Source organism: Pygocentrus nattereri, chromosome 21 (genome assembly GCF_015220715.1).
Source record: "Pygocentrus nattereri isolate fPygNat1 chromosome 21, fPygNat1.pri, whole genome shotgun sequence".
In the NCBI taxonomy this organism is placed as follows: Eukaryota; Metazoa; Chordata; class Actinopteri; order Characiformes; family Serrasalmidae; genus Pygocentrus; species Pygocentrus nattereri.
Window position 1 is genome coordinate 23,494,373 of NC_051231.1, and position 24,938 is coordinate 23,519,310.

The window sequence follows — 24,938 nt, forward strand, 5'->3', positions numbered from 1 at the left end:
GGACTAAAGATGGAAAGTTTCTGTAATACAGCCCCTGACCTTTTCCATTTGTTTTGACGTGAAATAATGACAATAAGATGGCAATAATGTATAGAAACTATAATTATATAGACATAAATATAAATTATATAGAAAAACTATACAGAAAAAACTGAAAACTAGCTTGTACAAACTTTTCATCAACTTCAAATCATGACACCACATCTCTTCCTATACCTACAAACATAAATGTGGTACTGATTGTTTCAGATCTGCACTTTTGATATATTCTCTTCAATGAACTACGAATGAGAAAAATAATATCAAATTACATTTTTATCGCCTACAATAATAGCCGTTTGTTAGGGCTGAGATAAACGGGGTTGTGTATGGTTTGTTGGCTTGATAAGCTATTTGAGTAAACATCTATTCCATCTTATCATAAAAGCCTGCTTCTTTACACTTTACTAACCTTTCACAACTGCCTCTGTACCTGCGCCACACACACGCACACAGGCCTGCGCCTGCTGTGTGCTATCTTCACACTCAAAGTGCTCGTTCTTTTCTTCACAGCTCCCTTCTTCCCCCACACATCCCCCTTTCATCATCAAAACCCGACCAGTGCCTCATAATTAATGTGCCGGCCAATTTCCTGTAGATTAAAGGCAGCACAATTAAAAGCAGTGAGGAGAGGCAGCGGAAATGGAAAGCACAACACAGATAGAGGCTTTTGTTTGGAGGAGGCATGCAGCGGCGAGGCGGCACTGAGAAATATTGAGTCCTGGAGAGGAAAAAATAAGGCATTTGCCACTCGCTGATACAGTAAAGCCCAGAGAACAGACTGACGTTCTATTAGAACAACATCTGAGCACTCAGAGCTTCTAATGTTCAAGAAGAAAGAATTAGAAAAAGGAAAGTAAAAAAGAGGGAAAAGAGAAATGATGAGAGGAAGGAGCTGAGAAAAAGTAATAAGAAAGAAAGAAAGAAAGAAAGAAAGAAAGAAAGAAAGAAAGAAAGAAAGAAAGACATTCTAGTATGAAGGAAACAAAAAGTTAAAAAGAGAGATGGAGATGCAAAGTGTGAGAGACAAAAACTGAGAAAAAGAAAGAATAAGAGATAGAGACAAAGGAACAGAGAGAAAGAATGAGTGAGAGACAGATGAGAAAGAGAGAGAAGACAGAGAGAGTATAAAAAAGATAGAGAAAAAGAAGGAGAGAATATCACAAAGAGCAAAGAGAGAGAGAGAGAAGAGTAAGAAAGAATGAGTGAGAGAATGAAAGAGAGGATGAGAAAGAACAAGAAAGAATGAGAGAGAAAGAAGGAGAGAAGGAGCAAGAAAGGGTGAGAAAGAATGACAGTGGGAAAAAGAATGAGTGAGAATGAGAGAGAGAAAGAACAAGAAAGAATGAGTGAGACAGAGAAGGACAGAATTAGTAAGAGAGTGAGAGAAAGAATGAGAGAGAGAAAGAGACTCAGAGAAAGAGTGAGAGAAAGAAAGAATGAGAAAGGCATGGAGAGAAAGAGAGTGAGAGAGTGGGAGACAGAGAAAGAATAAGAGTGGGAGAAAAAATTAGTGAGAATGAGAGAGAGAAACAATAAGAGAAAGAACATGAGAGAGAGCATAAAAGAGAGACAGAGAGAAAGATAAAAAAGAATCAGAGAGGGAGAAAGAGAGAGAAAGATGAGAGAGAAAGAAAATGAGAGAGATAATGAAGGAGAACAAGAAAGAATGAGAATGAGCGAGAGAAGAAGAGAAAGAATGAGAAATAAGAGAAAAAATAAGAAAGGTAATGAAAGAGATAGGAAAAGAAAGAGAACAAGAAAGAATGTTATAGACAAATAGAGAATGACCGAGAGAAGGAGAGAAAGAATGGGAAAAAAGGAGAACGAAAAAGAATGATATAGGGAGAGAAATGAAATGAGAGAGTGAGAGAGAGATAGAGAGAGAGAATGAGAGAATAAGAGAGAAAAAGAGAGCAAGAGAGAGAGAGAGGATGAGAGAGAGGGTGAGAGAGAGGGTGAGAGAGAAAGGGAGGGGGGTGAGAGAAAGAGAAAGAGAGAGAGAGTGAGAAAGAGAGAGACTGAGAGAGAGGGTGAGAGAGAGAGAGGATGAGAGAGGGAGAAAGGATGAGAGAGGGTGAGAGAGAAAGGGTGTGAGAGAGAGGGGGGGATGAGAGAGAGAGAATGAGAGGGAGAGAGAGAGAGAGGATGAGAGGTAGAGAGAGAGGGGGGAGAGGGGAGATGAGAAAGAAAGAGAAAGAGAGAGGGGATGAGAGAGAGGGTGAGAGAGAAAGGGTGTGAGAGAGAGGGGGGGATGAGAGAGAGAGAATGAGAGGGAGAGAGAGAGAGAGGATGAGAGGTAGAGAGAGAGGGGGAGAGGGGAGATGAGAAAGAAAGAGAAAGAGAGAGGGGATGAGAGAGAGGGTGAGAGAGAGACAGAGAGAGGATGAGAGGGAGAGAGGATGAGAGAGGGAGAAAGGATGAGGGAGAGAGGGTGAGAGAGAGAGAGAGGATGAGAGGGAGAGAGAGAGAGGATGAGAGGGAGAGAGAGAGAGAGAGAGAGAGAGAGAGAGAGATAGGATGAGAGGGAGAGAGATAGGATAAGAGAGAGAGGGTGAAAGAGAGAGAGAGAGGATGAGAGGGAGAGAGGATGAGCGGGAGAAAGGATGAGAGAGGGTGAGAGAGAAAGGGTGTGTGAGAGAGAGAGGGGGGGTGAGAGAGAGAATGAGAGGGAGTGAGAGAGGATGAGAGAGAGAGAGAGAGAGAGAGAGAGAGGATGAGAGGTAGAGAGAGGGGTGGAGAGGGGGAGAGGGGAGATGAGAAAAAGAGAGAGAGGAGATGAGAGAGAGGGTGAGAGACAGAGAGGGGATGAGAGGGAGAGAGGATGAGAGAGGGAGATAGGATGAGAGAGAGGGTGAGAGACAGAGAGAGAGAGAGGGGTGAGAGAGAGAGAGAGAGGATGAGAGAGAGAGAGGATGAGAGAGAGAGAGGATGAGAGGGAGAGGGAGAGAGAGAGAGAGAGAGAGGATGAGAGAGAGCAGCAGCAGTAGAAGAAGAGCCGAGCGAGCACGAGGCCTGTGCAGAAGGCTGGGTGCTCTGTAAGTGGCTCCCTAAATGCTTATGGTTTAGAAAAGCTTATTAAAGAGATGAAAACAGATTGCAAGCAGGCTCTGGGCTCAGTCCCTTGAGAGGCAGCCATATGTGCTGAGAGTGCACTGGTGAGCGGAGGCCTTTTGCGAGGTGTGAAGAGAATGTTTCAAGCCTCTTTTTGATTCGCCACTGCTGCCCTGCTCGTTTAATTCCTGCTGCTGACATTTTCATCCTCTTATACTCATAGAACCCAAACCTGGATTTATTTATTCTTTGGCCTTTTTCTTGATTGAGTATCTGTTCTTAGGGAATAATAGCTGCAGGGAGTGATTTCCATTCACACTGATTGAAACTGGAATTCTTGATGCTGCTCATCTTGCCGGGCCACGACTACTAGCAAGACTAGCAAAGTAGCATTAACAAAGAAGAGCTAACACTGTTGATATGACGCCACCACTAAACGCTGCCAAAAAACGTATGGATACCTACAAGCTTTTTAAAGTTGTTTCAGCTTTGTCATTGCCAAAGTTTGAAGGCCAGTAAAACTATTTTCCAAAAAGCATTCACCCAGCCAGCTCATCTTTTTGAAGAACTGGCTGTCCAACACTGTCCAGCACCTCTTCGCTCTTAAAAATAACAGTGTCAACAGGGTTTCTGTGGAGCAATGACATAGAGGAACAATATTTAGCCTTTTCTTCTAACCATTTTATAACCATTTTAAAGAACCTAAAGGCTGTTTTTAAAGGAATTTTCCAGCATTTAACCTGAACTATATACTACTACTGCTTAAGAATGAGATGTCTTTGTCAAATGAAAGCCATGCTGGGACCACAGAAATGTTCAGGGTGTTTTGTTTGACCACTGCTAGTGCTCTGTTATCAATGTTATTGGTCTGTTACCTCAGCTATCATCACTTTCTCAGGGCTGTACATAAACTTTTTGAGCATTTAGCACTGGTGCTACAAAAAAGCTGCAGTTGTAAAAGTAAGTTTTAATGCAGTTGTATAATTAAGATGTAGCACTAATTAATTATTTTAGCACAGAGATTAAAATGACTAAATGTTTCTAAAGAGTATTCAACTAGTTGTCATTTTAACTGTGGGAATAAACAAAAGCAGCTTGTAAAAGTTGTTCAAATGTTAATTTTGTGAAACATACAGATAATTAATTTCCTCCACTATATTTTATGCTACTAGCACTCAATTTGCTTTTTTTCTGCATCACTTTACCGTTAAACAAAAAAAAACACCACCAGCAGTAATGAAGGTTTGGTTGGAGTCCAAATGGAGAGTGAAGTAGTTTAATGCCTAAAGATAAGACCCACTGTTAATTATTATGTTTTTTTTTTCATTCACTTGATTCTAAATAATAGGCTAAAGATTGTATATTATCTAGAAACAGCAATGGCAGCAGGCACAGTAAGCCACAGCTTCCAAATCCTGAAACAATCATTGCTGGCTTTAAATGCAGTATTACTAAAAATAAATAAACTAAAATAAACAGCTTTGACTCATTTTGTACTTCACAAGGCCCTTTGTTCTCGAGTGTTCATATTATCTGATGAACTATCTTAACCTGCATTGCAGTTTGCACTACTGCACTTCAGGAGATGACCTGGGTTGTGGGGACAACTTCCATGAGCACTTGGACATGGACAAAATATCTGAGTGGAATGTTGCAATTATCACTGCAATCTTTGCAGTATTGATTTCTCCTAGTGCATGCAGCAACATTGCTTTTTTCCCCTGAAGCAGCAAGTTTGTGTAGAGGCAGTAAACTGTTAGATGTGATAAACAGTGGTGGACAGTAACGAAGTAAATGTAATTCATTACTGTAGTTAAGTAGTTTTTTCATGCATATGTACTTTACTGAAGTATTTCCATTTTGGGTGACTTTTTACTTTCACTCCACTACATTTCAGAGTCTAATATCTGACTTTTTACTCCACTACATTTTGAGAAATTTGTCATTCCCTTTGGTTTATACAGTGCATCCGGAAAGTATTCACAGCGCTTCACTTTTTCCACATTTTGTTTTGTTACAGCCTTATTCCAAATTTAATTATATTAATCTTTTTCCTCAAAATTCTACACAAAATACCCCATTGTGACCATGTGAAAAAAGTTTTCTCGAGAGTTTTGAAAATGTATTAAAATTAAAAAACAAAGAAATCATATTTACATAAGTATTCACAGCCTTTGCCATGAAGCTCAAAATTGAGCTCAGGTGCATCCTGTTTCCACTGATCATCCTTGAGATGTTTCTACAGCTTAAATGGAGTCCACCTGTGGTTGATTGGACATGATTTGGAAAGGCACACACCTGTCTATATAAGGTCCCACAGTTGACTGCATGTCAGAGCGCAAACACCAAGCATGAAGTCAAAGGAATTGTCTGTAGACCTCCGAGACAAAATTGTCTCGAGGCACAAATCTGGGGAAGGATACAGAAAAATTACTGCTGCGTTGAAGGTCCCAATGAGCACAGTGGCCTCCATCATTCGTAAATGGAAGAAGTTCGGAACCACCAGGACTCTTCCTAGAGCTGGCCGGCCGTCTAAATTGAGCGATCGGGGGAGAAGGGCCTTGGTCAGGGAGGTGACCAAGAACCCAATGATCACTCTGTCAGAGCTCCAGCGTTCCTCCGTGGAGAGAGGAGAACCTTGCAGAAGGACAACCATCTCTGCAGCAATCCACCAATCAGGCCTGTATGGCAGAGTGGCCAGGCGAAAGCCACTCCTTAGTAAAAGGCACAAGGCAGCCCGTCTGGAATTTGCAAAAAGGCACCTGAAGGACTCTCAGACCATGAGAAACAAAATTCTCTGGTCTGATGAGACAAAGATTGAACTCTTTGGTGTGAATGCCAGGCGTCATGTTTGGAGGAAACCAGGCACTGCTCATCACGAGGCCAATACCATCCCTACAGTCAAGCATGGTGGTGGCAGCATCATGCTATGGGGATGTTTCTCAGCAGCAGGAACTGGCAGACTAGTCAGGATAGAGGGAAAGATGAATGCCGCAATGTACAGAGACATCCTGGATAAAAACCTGCTCCAGAGCGCTCTTGACCTCAGACTGGGGCGACGGTTCATTTTTCAGCAGGACAACGATCCGAAGCACACAGCCAAGATCTCAAAGCAGTGGCTTCAGGACCACTCTGTGAATGTCCTGGAGTGGCCCAGCCAGAGCCCAGACTTGAATCCGATTGAACATCTCTGGAGAGATCTGAAAATGGCTGTGCACAGACGTCTCCCATCCAACCTGATGGAGCTTCAGAGGTACTGCAAAGAAGAATGGGCAAAACTGCCTAAAGATAGGTGTGCCAAGCTTGTGGCATCATATTCAAAAAGACTTGAGGCTGTAGTTGCTGCCAAAGGTGGTTCTACAAAGTATTAAGCAAAGGCTGTGAATACTTATGTAAATATGATTTCTTTGTTTTTTAATTTTAATAAATTTTCAAAACTCTCGAGAAAACGTTTTTCACATGGTCACAATGGGGTATTTTGTGTAGAATTTAGAGGAAAAAGATTAATTTAATTCAATTTGGAATAAGGCTGTAACAAAACAAAATGTGGAAAAAGTGAAGCGCTGTGAATACTTTCCGGATGCACTGTATGTGTATAAAAACGAAATGTCAAAATGAAGCGCAAAGCAAGAACACCAATCAGGGCACAGCACACACTTTGTTTTGAGCTTGTTTTGACCTCTTTGAACATACCAACCCAGTGCAAGCAGTTCAACATCAGTGCAGCAGCGTAAAATTTTAGGAGTGTGTATTTGTATTTGACTTCGTGTAAATAGACCACAATATAGAAATATGTACACATATGCAGTCGTGACTGATGCATCTTTTTTCTGAATTTATACAAACACTATTTTATTTTATAGTAAATTTGTTTTAGCTAGTTTATGTTTATGAACAGCGACCTACAGATTCAAAATAGTAAAGGAAAACTTTGTGGCATTAAGTTAATTAATCTTTTAGTACTTTTGATACTTAAGTACACCTGAAGGCCAATACTTTTGTACTTTTACTCAAGTGGAGGTCTAAAGGGAGGAACTTCCACTTTTACTGGAGTAATATTTTATCTTGGGTGTCTCTACTTTAACTCAACTACATGATTTGTGTACTTCGTCCATGACCAATCCACTTTGGAAGCTGGCACGTTCCCTGAGTTTTTCCAGCAAGATGGTGCACCACCACATTATGGATGTCAGGTCCGAGCATTCCTAGATGAACAGTTTCCTGGAAAGTGGATTGGTCGTCGTGGGCCAGTTGAATGGCCCCCAAGGTCTCCTGATCTGACCCCCTTAGACTTTTATCTTTGGGGTCATCTGAAGGCAATTGTCTATGCTGTGAAGATACGAGATGTGCAGCACCTGAAACTACGGATACTGGAAGCCTGTGCTAGCACTTCTTCTGCGGTGTTGCTCTCAGTGTGTGAAGAGTGGGAGAAGAGGGTTGCATTGACAATCCAACGCAATGGGCAGCACTTTGAACACATTTTATAAGTGGTCAGAAACCTGTAAATAACTCATGAAAGAATAAAGTTACCAAGCACACCATTGTTTTTCTTGTGAAATTCTCAATAGGTTTGATGCGTCACATGACCCTCTTCCCATTGAAAAAGCTAAAGTTGGATCCAAAATGGCCGACTGCAAAATGGCCACCATGGTCACCACCCATCTTGAAAAGTTTTCCCCCTCCCAGATACTAATGTGCCACAAACAGGAAGTTAATATCACCAACCATTCCCATTTTATTTGGGTGTATCCATATAAATGGCCCACCCTGTACTTTAATGGTAACTACTAATAGTAGTTTAATGGATTACATTTTTTATATATATGCCAAAACTGGGGCTATCTATACCAACAATAACACTAGCTTTGCATACAGTCTGCTGAGCCTTTGCAACAGAAAAACCAGCTAGCTCTGGTAGTGCAATAACTTTCCTCACTAGTTTTGCATTGAAATGACTGAAAATATTCATTATAATCACAAATAACAGCTATTTAAAAAAAAAAAAATTATATATATATATATATATATATATATATATATATATATATATATATATATATATATATATATATGTATATATTAGTTCGTTTTTGCCTAGTGCAAAAACTGCCCCTGTGCAGTGGCCTGCATAATTTTGAAAATTTCTCCTGCCGTTCTCATAATGAGATCACGTCTGGCTCCACAAGACTAAGTCTGCACAGGCCCTGCCTGAATATTGCACTGAGAAATGAGATCTGATCAACATCCGAATGCAAAAGCTATATTTGCAAAGGGCAAGTGAAGAACGTGCTGTGTCATGACTGGATGATGAATCGATCGCCACAAGGACATCACAGTGATCAGATGCTAATGGCGTAAAAATACCCATTGTCTTTATTATTTGAAAACATCTACCAGCCCTGGTCCTGGAAATCTACTTTCCTGCCAAGTTCCAAAGCTAATCTGCCAGATCCGCTCCAGCTAATTGACATCATTTGAGTTTCCCGACTGCCTGGATCTGAAGCATTAGTGTTAGGCAAGAGGTTGGGCAGCACATTAGATGCAGGTAATGGCATGTTTGGGTGCTCAAATGGTTAACTAGTAAATAAGACTTCATTCTGTTCGAGTGCTTATTCATAGATACAGCAACGGAAAAAAGTGTGGGGGTCTGAGAATACAATGCTTTTTCTTTTCTCTATGAGTGAAAAGCATAGAGATCAAATCAGATACATATTTTTTCACAAATTGTTTTACACATTTTCACACACAGACAATTTAGGCAAAAGTTTGCATGATAAGTCACATGTAAACTCATGTATCATCTAGGATTCCGAGTTGCAGTATGACTGTGATTTGCAAGTGAAAAAACTGGTATTTCCCAGTTTATGACACCATTTGAATGCAGCATTAGAAATATGCTCTCTAGGAAAGTCGATTTCCAGGAGGAAGGTTCCTGACCACTGCTCTAAATCATTTGAGTATTCCTTTAAAGAACCAGTGGCTTTGATCCAAAGAACACTTTTAGCCTTTTTTTTAATTTGCTACTATTCCCAGAAAAACTCTACAGATATGATTCTTCCATGCATTCATGAAGACACAGAAAAAAAAAAGCGACACAAAAATCCAGTCATTTGTGCTGTTGGAGACCCCTGGGTGAGGAAAACTCGGCTAGCGCTTGATGCATCCTCTGTTATCCCTTCAAATCCCTCCGATGTGCAGCTCGCCTGAGGAAGGCAATTTAGCCTGTTTTCAGGACCCTGTGTGTGACTCTCCAGAGGAAACTGTTAGCTTCATGCATTAATCAGTGGCAATTGCTTTACCCACATACAAGCACACATATACTTCCACAGAGCTTCGTCACGCCTGCTAACCCAAAGAAACAGCATGTTGGGAAATCTGTGGTAAATCGTTCTAGCACGAAAGGAGCTGAAAGGTCCAGAAGTCCAGAGAGGCCATGAGCTGTTGCTGTAGTTTTCTGAATTGTTATCTTGAGATAACAAGTCAGTTATCTTTTCAGAAAGTCAGAAGATAATTAACTTGTTATCTTAAGATAGCAACTTTGTTATCTTGAGATCACAAGATAATTAAGGCATACCTCAATATAACTTTTGTTATCTCAAAATAACCAAATAACTGTTATTTCAAGATAACAGCTTTGTAATCTTAAGATGACAAGATAGTTAACCCATTATTTCAAGATAACAATACAGAAAATTCTAAGTACTTGATGACGTCCATAGAAAATCCTGTCCATCTGAATGCTGCAGAAATAGACTATGTTTGTTCTGCTTTTCTGAAGTAAGCTGTGTAAAATCACCTCAGAGAAAAAAATCCAGATTTGAAATCCAGTTTTAAATTGAGTTTAGCACGTCACTTTTGACAGTTGCTAAATTTAAATTTAACCTCTTTTGGGAGGCCTCCTAGTGGCCATTCCACCAGCGGGTTAGTAGTCTTGGATAGTTGTGTAGTACTTGCAGTGAGTATTATTTTTATTTGTATAATTGAATGAGATATTTTTTGTCTGTAACTGTATTCATATTAAGTAGGATGTTGGTTCTCTGTGTGCAAAATGTTGTAACTCAGAGAGTTGAGAACCTCCTGCTCTGAAAGCGATTCATACCTCTCCACAGAGACAAATGTGCTGAGTTAAAACAAACAGCACAGCTGCAGATTTCTTCATATCAAATAATTATGTATAACTGCCACAATAAAAGAATCTTTTAAACATAATTTAAAAAGCATTGTTTATATGTTTATAAATATTGACTGGCTTGCTCACGTATGCAGATGAAAATCCAATTTCCGTCCAGTCTTGTCAGTCAAACATGAAAGAAATCTACTTTTAATACAAAGAAATTTTAATTTTATGGCTACTTTGAAAAGGGTTTGAAACATCTTAAACTTGCTGCTTTAAATTCACATGGAAACATTCAGGGCTTTCATAGAAGGCCTAAATTGGTGACAGCAAAAAAGAATACATAGGCATGTCCATGTTAGCACTAACATACTACTGAATTCCCATAGGGAACCTGATAGAAAATAGTATCATTGTAAAAGTGTTTTTTTACAGTGGTTTTGACATTTATGGCCCAGACTGAAGAGTTAGCTCTAACAGTCACTCTTTGTCATTGTTTAAATTAATCCCCTAAGGATTTAACTTATAGTAAATATGTGATATGTATGCAGCTAGTGACCCACTAAACTGTCCAAAGAAAAAAACAACAATAATCAAATAAGCAGTGAGCCCTTACAGTTCCCCCGTGTGCACTTAGCTGTAGCAACTAGATGCCCTCATACAGTGCATCCGGAAAGTATTCACAGCGCTTCACTTTTTCCACATTTTGTTTTGTTACAGCCTTATTCCAAATTGAATTAAATTAATCTTTTTCCTCTAAATTCTACACAAAATACCCCATTGTGACCATGTGAAAAACGTTTTCTCGAGAGTTTTGAAAATTTATTAAAATTAAAAAACAAAGAAATCATATTTACATAAGTATTCACAGCCTTTGCTTAATACTTTGTAGAACCACCTTTGGCAGCAACTACAGCCTCAAGTCTTTTTGAATATGATGCCACAAGCTTGGCACACCTATCTTTAGGCAGTTTTGCCCATTCTTCTTTGCAGTACCTCTGAAGCTCCATCAGGTTGGATGGGAGACGTCTGTGCACAGCCATTTTCAGATCTCTCCAGAGATGTTCAATCGGATTCAAGTCTGGGCTCTGGCTGGGCCACTCCAGGACATTCACAGAGTGGTCCTGAAGCCACTGCTTTGAGATCTTGGCTGTGTGCTTCGGATCGTTGTCCTGCTGAAAAATGAACCGTCGCCCCAGTCTGAGGTCAAGAGCGCTCTGGAGCAGGTTTTTATCCAGGATGTCTCTGTACATTGCGGCATTCATCTTTCCCTCTATCCTGACTAGTCTGCCAGTTCCTGCTGCTGAGAAACATCCCCATAGCATGATGCTGCCACCACCATGCTTGACTGTAGGGATGGTATTGGCCTCGTGATGAGCAGTGCCTGGTTTCCTCCAAACATGACGCCTGGCATTCACACCAAAGAGTTCAATCTTTGTCTCATCAGACCAGAGAATTTTGTTTCTCATGGTCTGAGAGTCCTTCAGGTGCCTTTTTGCAAATTCCAGACGGGCTGCCTTGTGCCTTTTACTAAGGAGTGGCTTTCGCCTGGCCACTCTGCCATACAGGCCTGATTGGTGGATTGCTGCAGAGATGGTTGTCCTTCTGCAAGGTTCTCCTCTCTCCACGGAGGAACGCTGGAGCTCTGACAGAGTGATCATTGGGTTCTCGGTCACCTCCCTGACCAAGGCCCTTCTCCCCCGATCGCTCAATTTAGACGGCCGGCCAGCTCTAGGAAGAGTCCTGGTGGTTCCGAACTTCTTCCATTTACGAATGATGGAGGCCACTGTGCTCATTGGGACCTTCAACGCAGCAGTAATTTTTCTGTATCCTTCCCCAGATTTGTGCCTCGAGACAATTTTGTCTCGGAGGTCTACAGACAATTCCTTTGACTTCATGCTTGGTGTTTGCGCTCTGACATGCAGTCAACTGTGGGACCTTATATAGACAGGTGTGTGCCTTTCCAAATCATGTCCAATCAACCACAGGTGGACTCCATTTAAGCTGTAGAAACATCTCAAGGATGATCAGTGGAAACAGGATGCACCTGAGCTCAATTTTGAGCTTCATGGCAAAGGCTGTGAATACTTATGTAAATATGATTTCTTTGTTTTTTAATTTTAATACATTTTCAAAACTCTCGAGAAAACTTTTTTCACATGGTCACAATGGGGTATTTTGTGTAGAATTTTGAGGAAAAAGATTAATATAATTAAATTTGGAATAAGGCTGTAACAAAACAAAATGTGGAAAAAGTGAAGCGCTGTGAATACTTTCCGGATGCACTGTATGAGCTCTGTGACTGCAAAGCTCTAATAAATGTATTAGTTCATTTTTACTATTAAAGTGGTCAACGCGTGAATATGTTGTTCCATTAACCAAAACAATAACATGAAAGATGTATTGGTGTGTTCAGTTCGTGTTTCAGACACCATTAAGCATCCTGAAAGCCTCAGGTAATGTTTTTTTTTCTCTAGTTCTGTTATCCTTTAGCAAACTGACTATATTTGGCAAGCATGGTACTTTTCCTAAGGTAATCCCTAAAACATCTTTACAAATGAAAACAAAAAACACCCAAAGGGTTCTATTAAAGACTTCTATGCCAGATACAAGGTTATATGATTGAAAGGTTGTAGATAAGGCAATCTGGTGATCTCACACAACATGGTGCTTTCCTAATGAGTGTTATTATCAGGTGGAAATATCAAGCTTCCTTATCAGGTTTTATCAGTCCAAATCTGCTCTATCTGTTACAATTATAAAAATAGAAGGAAGAGACAGATAGAAGCATTTCATTTACAAGATGATAATGATTCTGTGGGCAACATGTCTGGACTAGAAATGCAGACATTGTCCATTGGAGGCATTCTTCCACTGCAAATCCATCAACTAGCCACAAAACCAGCTTTCAGGTTTAACCTGACATGCTCTCCTTTTCGACTGTGCCTCACACTTACTTTACGTAAGTGGCAGAAAGGAAGAAAGTGAGCGGATTATTCAAACATAAAGCATTATCCCTCAACTAGGTTAGCCTCATATCAGCTAGCAATCCAAACTCCACAAAGCAAAGCTTTTTTTGTGTGTTAAATTTGAACATAATATGCATAAAATTGTTGAGTAATTGCTTTTCCTGACTATAAACCTGGTGAATTCACCCACAGGAGTATGGCCAGGCCAAGTGGACGAGAGCTGGTTAAAACTGCTGCGCTACACAGCAGCTTAGTTTTCTGTGGCAAGTGTTGACGCAAGCTGTGGAAAGTGCCAGGGTTAAATGTGAGGCATGGTCCAGCAGCCATGCCTCTGGATGTTAGCATTAGAAGCTGGCGTTAGCTTAGCGGCGGAGCCTACACAGCTTTACTCACAAACACACAAGTTCATTCACTCACTGAAGCCTCACTGACACAAGTATAGGAATAAAGACTTAGCTTAAGCTACTACACACTCTTATTAGAACCAGAGGCTAACATTTAAGCAAGAAAGCTAAACCACCATCAATTCCAACTCACTGCACCAAGGCAAGTTTAGAGGTATAGTGTAAAGGCAAGTATAAAGGTTATGCAACCATCAACAAAAATGAAGGGCAGTGCAGCAAGGCTCTGAATCTGAAGCTTCATCCAGGCAAAGCAATTATTCACAAAGTTTAGGTACTTTATGCTCAGATTAGTGGAGTCACCAGCCCCAAACCTTATAACATTAACCTGTCACACGTTTCAACCCGACTCAATTACACTTCATTTTCATCATCCATGGTTTTATTCTGGAGTGCATTCACCCTCTCTGCTAACTCAGACAGAGAGAGAGCGGTGTGAAAGAGAGCATCAGAGAGAAAGAGAGAGTGTGAGAGAATAGAAAGAGAAAGAGAGAGAGAGCATGGGACAAAATGAGTGCATGAAATTTCTGTTTTAAAGGCAAATTTATTAAATGATCTCCTGTTTAGTTTTAGAAGAAGAGTTTTACTGAATGATAATTTAGCTAATAAATAAATAAATACACACCTATATATATATATATATATATATATATATATATATATATATATATATATACTGCTCAAAAAAATAAAGGGAACGCTTAAACAACACAATATAAGTCCAAGTAAATCAAACTGTCCACTTAGGAAGCAACACTGATTGACAATCAATTTCACAGCTGTTGTGCAAATGGAATAGAGAACAGGTGGAAATCATTGGCGATTAGCAAGAAACACTCAAGAAGCTTTGCTGTGTCTGTCAGTGTAGTGTCCAGAGGCTGGAGGTGCTACCAGGAGACAGGCCAGTACACCAGGAGATGTGGAGGAGGCCATAGGAGGGCAACAACCCAGCAGCAGAACTGCTACCTCCGTCTTTGTGCAAGGAGGAACAGGAGGAGCACTGCCAGAGCCCTGCAAAATGACCTCCAGCAGGCCACAAATGTGCATGTGTCTGCACAAACGGTTAGAAACCGACTCCATGAGGATGGTATGAGGGCCCGACGTCCACAGATGGGGGTTGTGCTCACAGCCCAACACCGTGCAGGATGCTTGGCGAGAACACCAGGATTGGCAAATTCGCCATTGGCGCCCTGTGCTCTTCATAGATGAAAGCAGGTTCACACTGAGCACATGTGACAGACATGACAGAGTCTGGAAACGCCGTGGAGAGCGATCTGCTGCCTGCAACATCCTTCAGCATGACTGGTTTGGCAGTGGGTCATTAATGGTGTGGGGTGGCATTTCTTTGGAGGGCCGCACAGCCCTCCATGTACTCGCCAGAGGTAGTCTGACTGCCATTCGGTACCGAGACGAGATCCTCAGGCCCCTTGTGAGACCATATACTGGTGCGGTTGGCCCTGGGTTCCTCCTAATGCAGGACAATGCTAGACCTCATGTGGCTGGAGTGTGTCAGCAGTTCCTGCAAAATGAAGGCATTGAAGCTATGGACTGGCCCGCCCGTTCCCCAGACCTGAATCCGATTGAGCACATCTGGGACATCATGTCTCGCTCCATCCACCAACGCCACGTAGCACCACAGACTGTCCAGGAGCTGGCGGAAGCTTTAGTCCAGGTCTGGGAGGAGATCCCTCAGGAGACCATCGACCACCTCATCAGGAGCATGCCCAGGCATTATAGGGAGGTCATACAGGCACATGGAGGCCACACACAATACTGAGCCTCATTTTGACATGTTTTAAATCAAAGTTGGATCAGCCTGTCGTGTGTTTTTCCACTTTAATTTTGTGTGTGACTCCAAATCCAGGCCTCCATTGGTTAATAAATTTGATTTCCATTGATGATTTTTGTGTGATTTTGTTGTCAGCACATTCAACTTTGCACAGAACAAAGTATTCAATGAGAATATTTCATTCATTCAGATCTAGGATGTGTTATTTGAGTGTTCCCTTTATTTTTTTGAGCAGTACATATATATATATATATATATATATATATATATATATATATATATATATATAAGCTACAGATAAAATGCACAGCATATTCTCAAGTAAAGTTAAGTTTGGATGCATTTTACATATTTTTGTTGTTCTCACTATGATGGTGATTTTGTGTTGAGGTTAAGGTAATGAGTTTGAACAGTTTTATAGTGTAAAGCAATGTTATTAGGCGTATTTAAGTGAGGGTTTAACCAAACTAGGCTGATTATCTAACATGTTCAAGAGTGAGCAGAACTTAGAAGAAAGCACTGCCAGCTCAACCAAAACTATTTACAATTATACGACTGTTTAACTAAAATTATAAAGTAAATATAACTTTAAAATGTTATTTAAGCTTGAACCTGTTAAGTAACTTGACTTGTTTTTTTTTTTCAAGGCAATAAGTTTGTTTGATGTTTTTAAGTAAAAGCAACTAATTTCAGTTTACAGTGAACTTCTGTGTCTTGCTGATGGAACAGAAAATAATGTTGTGTTTGAAAATCTTAGAAACTGTTGCGGAGCAACAGTTGGTGGAATTCCCTTTCAACAACTCATACTTGCAATCAGTTAATTAGCCAACGTCTCACTCACCCAAGAGGCTTCTCCAGTCGACTCGCTGGTGACCCCACAATCTCACCCAGGGTGCAGAACATCTGCCCGAGGAAATCCTGGAGAAGCAGGTGAAGAGAGGGAGCAGGGGAGTGGGGGATGGGGGTGGTAGAGATTTAGAGCAACAAGATTGTCATGTCCCCCCCTCCCTACGGCTCTCTTTGCTATCTACGGTAATAGATTGAAAGGCTTTAGACGTACGTTGCATTCTGAGGGCTTCCAGGAGCGAGGGCAGGCAGCCATGTTAAACAACAGAGCACAGCATGTAACAGAAAGGATAAGACACAAACAAAATGGTGGCCATAAAAAAGCCCAAGGACTCAATTACTGTAAAACCAAGGATGGTCAAATCAGGATGGAAGAGTATGGGCTATCCTATTGGTGAGGACTAAATGACAACCACCAATTTTGACAGCAGAATGATGAGCAAATCAGCAAGTATCCAAATATATGCTAATGCTACAAGAATCTATGATGGTCTTATTGGAAATTATGAATGGTTTGTGCTTTTTGTGTCCACTTTGGTCTCTTTAATCAAATGTCTTTGGTCTCTAAGCAAACATTATTAACAATAAGAATAAAGCTAATTGAGTGGCCTAGATACAGTGTGGATTCAAAAAGCGCCAATAATATACTGTACACATGTATATTATATGAGGATAGTTCAGGAAGCGACACATTGAAATCATAAATATTTAGGGCTGAAAGTGAAATGAAGTCCGTTCTTCTCTACAGCAATCTCCTGTATTGAATGTAATACAAACTGTGTTTTTGAGGAACATTATATCCAACCCATCCCATTACATTCAACAATATATTTGGATACTCAGTACAGAAACTGATTTGCATGTAAAAGGCCTTTGTCGACACCTGTGGACAGTACTCACGTGTTTTGAGAGGTCTGGACTTTTAGAGTCAACATCGTATCTGAAATATAAAACACAAGCATCATTAGATCTGTCATTTTTGGATTCAGTCTCAGAATATATAACCAAATAAAGAAAGAAAATGTTTAATATTTGCGTTCAAACCAAATCTGAGTGGATGTTGTTCATACCCATCTTTATACTGTTTGTGTTAAAGTAATAGTAATACTAACTCAATTCCAAAAATGTTGGGACAATGTGTGAAAGGCTAATAATAAGTAGTAAATTCTCAAAAACATGATATTTGATGTCATTCCAAATCCCTGAAAAAAGTTGGAACAGGAGTCAGTTTACCACTGGGTTGTATCACCTTTATTTAACACAATCATTTGGGCACTGAAGACTGAAGGCAATTGATTCAAGTTTTTTATTTTTCTTCTGCTATATAAGGTCCTTAAGTGATACTTTTTAAATCCCACAAATGGGGAAATTCCACCTCCACATTTAACCCATCCGTGAAGTGAAACACCACATACACACTAGGGGGCAGTGAGCACACTTGCCCAGAGCGGTGGTCAGCCCTTTCCACGGCACCCGGGGAGCAATTGGGGGTTAGGTGTCTTGCTCAAGGACACCTCAGTCATGGACTGGGGATCAAACCGGCAACCTTCCGGTTACAGGGCCAGTTCCCTAACCTCCAGCCCACGACTGCCCCCTAATTAAATCAAAAACATTAAATGAATGTGCCACCCATTTTCCAATGAGAGTTCTGGAGTGTAGAGCATGTGCACTCTCTGATTACATACCATGCTGTTGTAACACATGCAGAATGTGGATCAGAGCGAACATGATTAAATAAGCATGGGTGTCCCCAAAGAAAAGACACAGTCTTGATGGCAGCACATTTTTCCTACATATATATTTCAGCATTAACCCCTTAAAATCACAGGCTTATTTACATACTAATCCTTGTTATTCAGTAACTACATGGACTTCAGTGCAAACTGGTTGAGCTATTTTAAGTTATAGAAGTGTGTCATAAAACTAGCCATTTAATGGGTTGATAGTGCCTTCACAGACGCTCGGGTTACTCATGCCATGGGCATGAATACACCCTCCTACCATAACAGACCCTGGCTTTTAAACTTTGTGCCAGCAACAATCTGGTTCTTTTCTTCTTTGACCCAGAAAACACACCATCCATTATTTCCTTAAACAATCTGAAAGTTTGACTTGTCAGACCACAGTAGACGTTTTCACTGCACATCAGTCCATTTCACAAGTCATAGGCATTTCTGGACATTGTTGACAAATGGCTTAAAACAGGCTTAACTCGCGTTTGGGGAGCCATTGATAAATGGTGTTTATTGATAACAGTTTGTCAGACCATGCCAATAGCCACCTGAGAAGCATGCCAATTATTAAGCAGTGCTGTCTGAGGGAAATGAAGGTCACGGACATCCAGTTGTGGTTTTCGGCCTAGAGTCCCCTGAATTCTCTGAAGCTTTTGATATATATCATGCATCGTAGTTTTTGTAAAGTGGTGAGCCTCAACTCATCATTGCTCATTCCTGGAAGCTCCTTTTATACACAAGCGTAAGTGCATGATTGGTTTAAGACGTTTTTAACATTTCACAATGTTTCTAGTCTAAACTCTCCATGCCCAAGCTTATTTGATGCATGCTGCAGGAATAAGATTCACAATGACTGTGTTGATAAGATAAAACAAGAAAAATATTTTTAAAAGGTAAAACATTAAATATCTTGTCTCTTAAATGCAGGCCAAAGTGGATTCCCTGCTTTCTGTTATAGTTTTTATTTCACATATTGTCCCATATTTTTTGGAAATGAGGTTTGTGCTTATATTTGTGCTAATATTATAATATAAGTGATACATAACAGCATCATAAGCAATAGCAATAGTTAAAGTAATAAAGTAATTCCAATTGTGGAAAGCACAAAGCAGTCTAATCCAACTTGCAAATCTCAACTCAACCCAGAGAAAGAGATACAGCTTAAAACCTTTACCTCTTTAAAAGAATAAGTTACATTTATAGGTTAATTGACAGTTTGAACTAAGCATGACCTGTTGCACTTCATCGTCCAGCACAAAGATGTAGGTAAGGGTGATGAAAAATATTCTGTTATCTGTATATGAAAGAGTCCTATAAAATGGAGTCTTTGGTGAGATTTGAAGTCTTTTGAGTGGGCTTGGTGTTTCTATAGAGAAGGAGAAATGGAAAATCATCTTAACACTGATTAACCCCTAAAGCCACAAAAGGTGGCATTTTCTTATGTCCCGCTCTTGTAAGCTTAGTGAGCGGGTCACCATGCCATTCAGTATCAGTGAAATGCTATATACTCACTGCCTTTTTTTCAAAGAAGTGAAATTCAAAGTAAATGCAGAAGGTATTGATATTAAAGCATCTCCTGCATTCAGTATTCAGTCTCAACAAAGCAACCCACACTGTTTTTTCAATGAGCAAAGAGGACACATACAAACAAGAGGCTAGAAAGGATGTTCATTTGGACTAAATACAAGTACCCATAAGAGTTAATGAATGAACATTTGGCTAAAAAATTAATAGCACAAATGCTTTGCAGCTTGCAGAAGAATATATCTGAAAATATCCATATTTCAGAGAAAAATACATAAGCCAGATGAGCCAAAACATTATGAACGGTTGGCCCACTATGTGCCACCAAAACACCCACTGAAGCATGGGCTCTTAAAAAAGACCTTGTTCCTCTGGGATCTGGCACCAAGACATTAGCAGCCTCTAAGTTGTGAGGCCACTACAGATCGGATTCGTTATTCCAGAACGTCCCACTTGAGATCTGGGAAATTTAGAAATCAGGGCAACACCTGCAATTCTTCATTATGTTCCTCAAACCATTCCCAAACAATGTGTGCAGTGAGGCAGGGCACATTATCCCGCCAAAAGGCTATAGGTGGAATACCATCGCCATGAATGGGTGTATTTTTTCTAGGCAAGTGGCACAAATTGACATCCACATGAAGGCCTGGACCCAGGGCATCCTAGCAGAAGGTCACAATCCCTCCACTGACTTATCTTCTTCCCATAGTGCATCCTTGTGTCCCCAGGTAAATGGCACACACATACTTGGCCATGCACATGATTGCGTTTGATCGCTCCAAGCTCCAGTTCCAACACTTGCCTACACATTGTAGGCATTTTAGACAGTGGACAGAGGTTGGTGTGGGAACTCTGACCTTTCTGTGGGTACGCAGTCCCATACACAGCATGACAAGAGGCACATTGCTCCCATAATCATCATTAAAACTTTCTGTGATTTATGCCACAGTAGCACAACAATGTTTGCCATCACCCACATCCATCCTGTCAACTACAAGAACCAAGTGTTTGCTTATTTCCTAATATCCTGCACATTGGCATGTGCCGGTGTTACGAGATCATCAAATGTTATTCAATTAATCTGCGAGTGGTCATAATGTTTTGGCTCTTCGGTATGTATTTTTTTATTATTTATGGAACTGGCTAACATCATCTAGAGTAATTAACTTACTTGGAAAAAATGTCACCAAATACAATGACAGGGTAACATTGGAAATGCAAGCATAGTAAGGCACTCATATTTCATAGTAGCAAAGTATTGTATAATGTACATACTCACAAATATGAGCAAAACTGTCACATTTTACAGTCCTGTTAAGCATAAAATCAGTGTTTCACTAAATTGTTAGACTATATATTTTCTCTGTAGGCAATATAATGAATATGAAATAGCAATTTCAGTATTCACATACTGAAATACATCTCAACCAAGTATTCGAGTACCCATATGCATACCATTTTCAAGATAAAGTCTAGGCAAGCGTAGTGCTGCATTAGAATAGTTTCTGAGCTAAGGAAGTTGGTGCAAGAGAGTCTACACATCCAAAAAACTTGATTCTGTACAAGAGGATGGTCAGAGAATAACTCACAAGTCAAACCGAAGGTTCTGCTTCTCCTCAAAGAAGTAGTCCAGGATGAACTTTCTGACAAAGTCTGGATTTAGTGTGTTGTCAATCACCTCCGTTCTTCCAAACTAGAGAATGAATTGAGGGCAGACAGGTAGTCATGGTAAGAGAGATTGGAGACAGATGTTGGGGATGAGGGAAGGGAGAAGGGGGATGGAGGATACAGGTAGTGGGGAATGGAGAGGAATGGAGAAAATAAGAAAGGAATTGGAAAAAGAAGGGAGAAAAAAATACAATAGTCAGATACCAGAGAGCAAAGAGATGTGTCAAAGTGGAATCACAGCTTCTTTTCAACAACAATAAGGCAATATAATCTCTCTTTTCTCCCCTCCCTCTATACCTGCCTCCTTCCTTCTTTTTCAAAGACATAGTTAAAGATACAAGCATGATCTGCTCAGGTGTACCTTCTTGTATTGGCCAGAGAGAGAGAAAAGAGAGAGAGAATGGTGAGGATGCTGCTCCCGCCTGCCAGGCCTAATTACAGCCACGGCCCCACTCCTCTAAGCTCAAGAGCACAGGAGATTGACGACAATTACGCCTGCTTAATTAGAGGCTCCTTCACCCAATACTACCCTGAATTCCAGTGGAAAATGACGCAGAGCACACTACTCCATTATTTACCCACATTTGCCTGGAAAAACTGAACAAAATAACTGGAATCATCCACTTCTTCATTTTAGCACTATATTAACTCATAAGTGCTTCTGTGTGATCTTTTGAACTAATGGGCCAAGACTGGGATACGCCAGCCACTTTTTCACTCTCCATTTTGTGTTTACCATGAATCATTTAGCATAAGAAACAGATATCAGTCAGTGTGAATAAATAAAAAGGCCACACTCAGATTCTGCTATCATAAATTGCTTTAAGAGAGATTGAGTAAAAGCATTAGTCCAGAAGCCCCAGCTGAATGAAATGAAGCTCAATTCTGATTTAGCTTATGCAAAGCAAAGGAACCATGAGTGGCTCTGAACAGTGGTGAAATACCTAGCATCCTCTCCGACTCAAGCTGTATCTCTGGCAACTCTTGTAATTTATTGCATTACAAAATCTTGAGTGCCAATTCCCAGTAAACCAAATCCAATCATTGCCCATCTATTCCTTCCTTTTGGCCTTCACCTGAAGTACCAATGCATCCAATCCTTCCATTTCCTTTAAAGAACTGATATGCACATAAAACTATTGATACTGTGGTTTGTTTTTTCCTTTTTTATTTTTACTTCTTTCCAACTGCAGAGACTGATCACCTGGTAAGCAGATGTCTAACTCCACTACTGACTGCTGTTACTTGACTTACAACTGAACGTCTACTGTCCTTAATATTTACACAAACAGCTACTCATATGTGTTTGCAGTACAATGTCTATAGTTCTGACACCTTAGCACATGTACCAATATTACTTTTCTTTCTGTTATCTCTTTCTGCTCCTCATACAGAAAGAAATCTAAGCATCCTTTGGAGTTTTACCACAAGACAGAGTACTGTGCAAAAGTCAGAAACCTGTCAAGCTTTTGTTTATTTAATTTCCAGTCAGAAAAGCCTTTAAGTATGTTATTGATGATTCTGGTGATATTTCTGAAAAGAATGGATAATCCACTTGCATAAGGAAGAGGGAAGACAAAGGAAAAAGAAGATGGAAAACAAAAGTTTCCAGTTTTCTAAAAGAAACAGAGAACATGTGACTCCAAACAACCATGTCAGACCTCCTAGACCACCAAAACTGTCACCATCAGATAAACAGAACTCAGTGCTGTGGGGCTAAAAGGATGTGTAGCTGTCAAGAAGCCTTTACTCAGAAAAGCAAAAAAGAAGAACATTTACAAATCAAACAATGAAGCTGCTGCTGTTCTTGGAACAATGGACTGACCACCCCAAAGTCCACACCTAAATGTGTTTGGAATTTCTCTGATTGTAAGTAGCAGCATCTAAAATTGAACTGAAAAGGTGCAAAAACTATCCCTGCAAATTTCTTTGAAAAACTGAAAGCAAGTCTCTTGAAGAATGGAAGCTGTTATAAAGGCGAAGGGTGATTATAAAGCCTACAATCTGATTGGCTGTTCCGGACTTGAAGCTGTTGCAAAATTACATGATATCTACACAGCTATGACCACCTCACAACAACTGAACTTGGTGTTACTGCGCCATTAAAAAAGTCCTTGAGCTGTTAATGGATTAATCTTTGACTTAATGCTCATTGCACTGACTAATGAAGGAAGAACCCATTTTTTGTTGGAACTGAGGGGCTGACAACTTATTCTCTAGACAACTTGTTAACTAGAACTAGGCTGATCAAATTGCTTTAACACACTAAAAACTGAGAATGTTGTAAAGTTCTGTAGGTGTTTTTGCCTTTGTTTGATGCTGAAAAATGAATGACTTGTACTTGATGGCAATTTTAACTGGAAACTAAATAAGGGTGGTCTCTGACTTTTGCGCAGTTCTGTGAGGGGATAGGTGACTGGATGGATGGATGGATGGATGGATGGATGGATGGATGGATGGATGGATGGATGGATGGATGGATGGATGGATGGATGGATGGATGGATGGATGGGTGGATGGATGGATGGATTAATAAAATCAGTGCCACAATAGCCTAATTTACCCTCTTACCCAACTGGAAGCGATCAGCTGAACTACTATTGTCACTATTCACACTTCAGCTAGACCACTGCTGTTCAAATACTCTACTTGATTACATGTCTGCACTACAGCCTGCATATTACACATTGCATCCTCTTTCTCAAAGCCCTGCATGATCTCAGTCATGGTTTTCCTTCCACTTAATACAATATTGCACAGAATGCTGGGCACACTTTACTGTTTATATTGCATGTGCTTTCCTTATATAACTCATCTTTATATAGCGGGAGTTAAGCTCTCAGCTCTCTGATAAACAAAGGCTAATTAGAAAATAAATAGTATTGCTGTGGTAAACACTGTGCTGTGTAGAACACTACATTTGCTCTCAGAGAATGTGCTCAAACTCACTCTAACTTAGGCACTCGTGATTATTCTGTAATTATTGGTGCAGGCTTATTAACACGTCACGTAATTACTCATGCAATTAAGCTAGAACTAGAAGTGTTCAGTTCTGCTTTTAGCTTCATATACAAAGGTAGCACATGATAAAAGGCCTGTACCATGGACGACTGAGTTTTCTCCTTTTTTCAAATAAAGGAGTTTACACCTTCTACAGGGACAAAAAGGTAGTCAAATTTTAGTGCATAGTTTCCATTTCCAGTGAGTTTAACGTGTTGAACTACATGCCGTAACATTTGCGCATGCCACATTTTGTGTTTTATTTATTTAATTTTTTTTTTTTTTTTTATTGAGGGAATTAGTCCAGATATCAGGAAAACAAAGAAACAGGACAAATCCAGTGAAGGAAAAAAAAGGCCTAAACAGTATCTGGTGTTTGGTCACAAATATGACGGTAGAGAAAAAAAAAAGAAAAAAAAAACACAAATAAATAAATGAATGAAAAGGACCAATTTGGATTATAATGTTTTCCTTTTTCCTACCTCCTCCCCTTTTTTCCCTTTTTCCCCCCTCCCACCCACCCTTCCACTCCCTCTCTACCCTCCCTCCATTAAGTTTCACATTTTGTGTTTTATTGTTTTCCAAAATGTTCAGTCCAGTACATGAACAGTAACTGTGCATTACATTGTGCAGAGGATTTTGTCCATTTATTTTCACTTAGAAAATCAACAAAACATGTCATTTGACTTGTTTCAAAACATACCCTTCCCCAGATATTTAAAACTGTCCATATGTGGAAACTAAGCTGCAAAAACAGGCTGTTTTTAATTCATTGTGTTTGTGATGTCACAAAGAAACAAC

General features: G+C 40.1%; 1 protein-coding gene across 2 annotated transcripts in view; it reads right to left on the reverse strand.

Annotated features, from left to right (window-relative positions):
• The window catches only part of cpne5b (copine Vb), a 236,459-nt gene that overhangs the window by 143,457 nt on the left and 68,064 nt on the right, over positions 1-24,938 (reverse strand). The window contains exons 4-7 of one of the 2 annotated variants that reach the window (XM_017712880.2): positions 21,059-21,162; positions 17,113-17,152; positions 16,427-16,441; positions 16,208-16,284 (exon numbers count right to left, since the gene is read on the reverse strand). In XM_017712880.2, coding sequence (XP_017568369.1) covers positions 16,208-16,284; positions 16,427-16,441; positions 17,113-17,152; positions 21,059-21,162 — 236 coding nt within the window. The remainder of the gene's footprint in view (positions 1-16,207; positions 16,285-16,426; positions 16,442-17,112; positions 17,153-21,058; positions 21,163-24,938) is intronic. The other variant, XM_017712889.2, reaches the window with a different exon arrangement.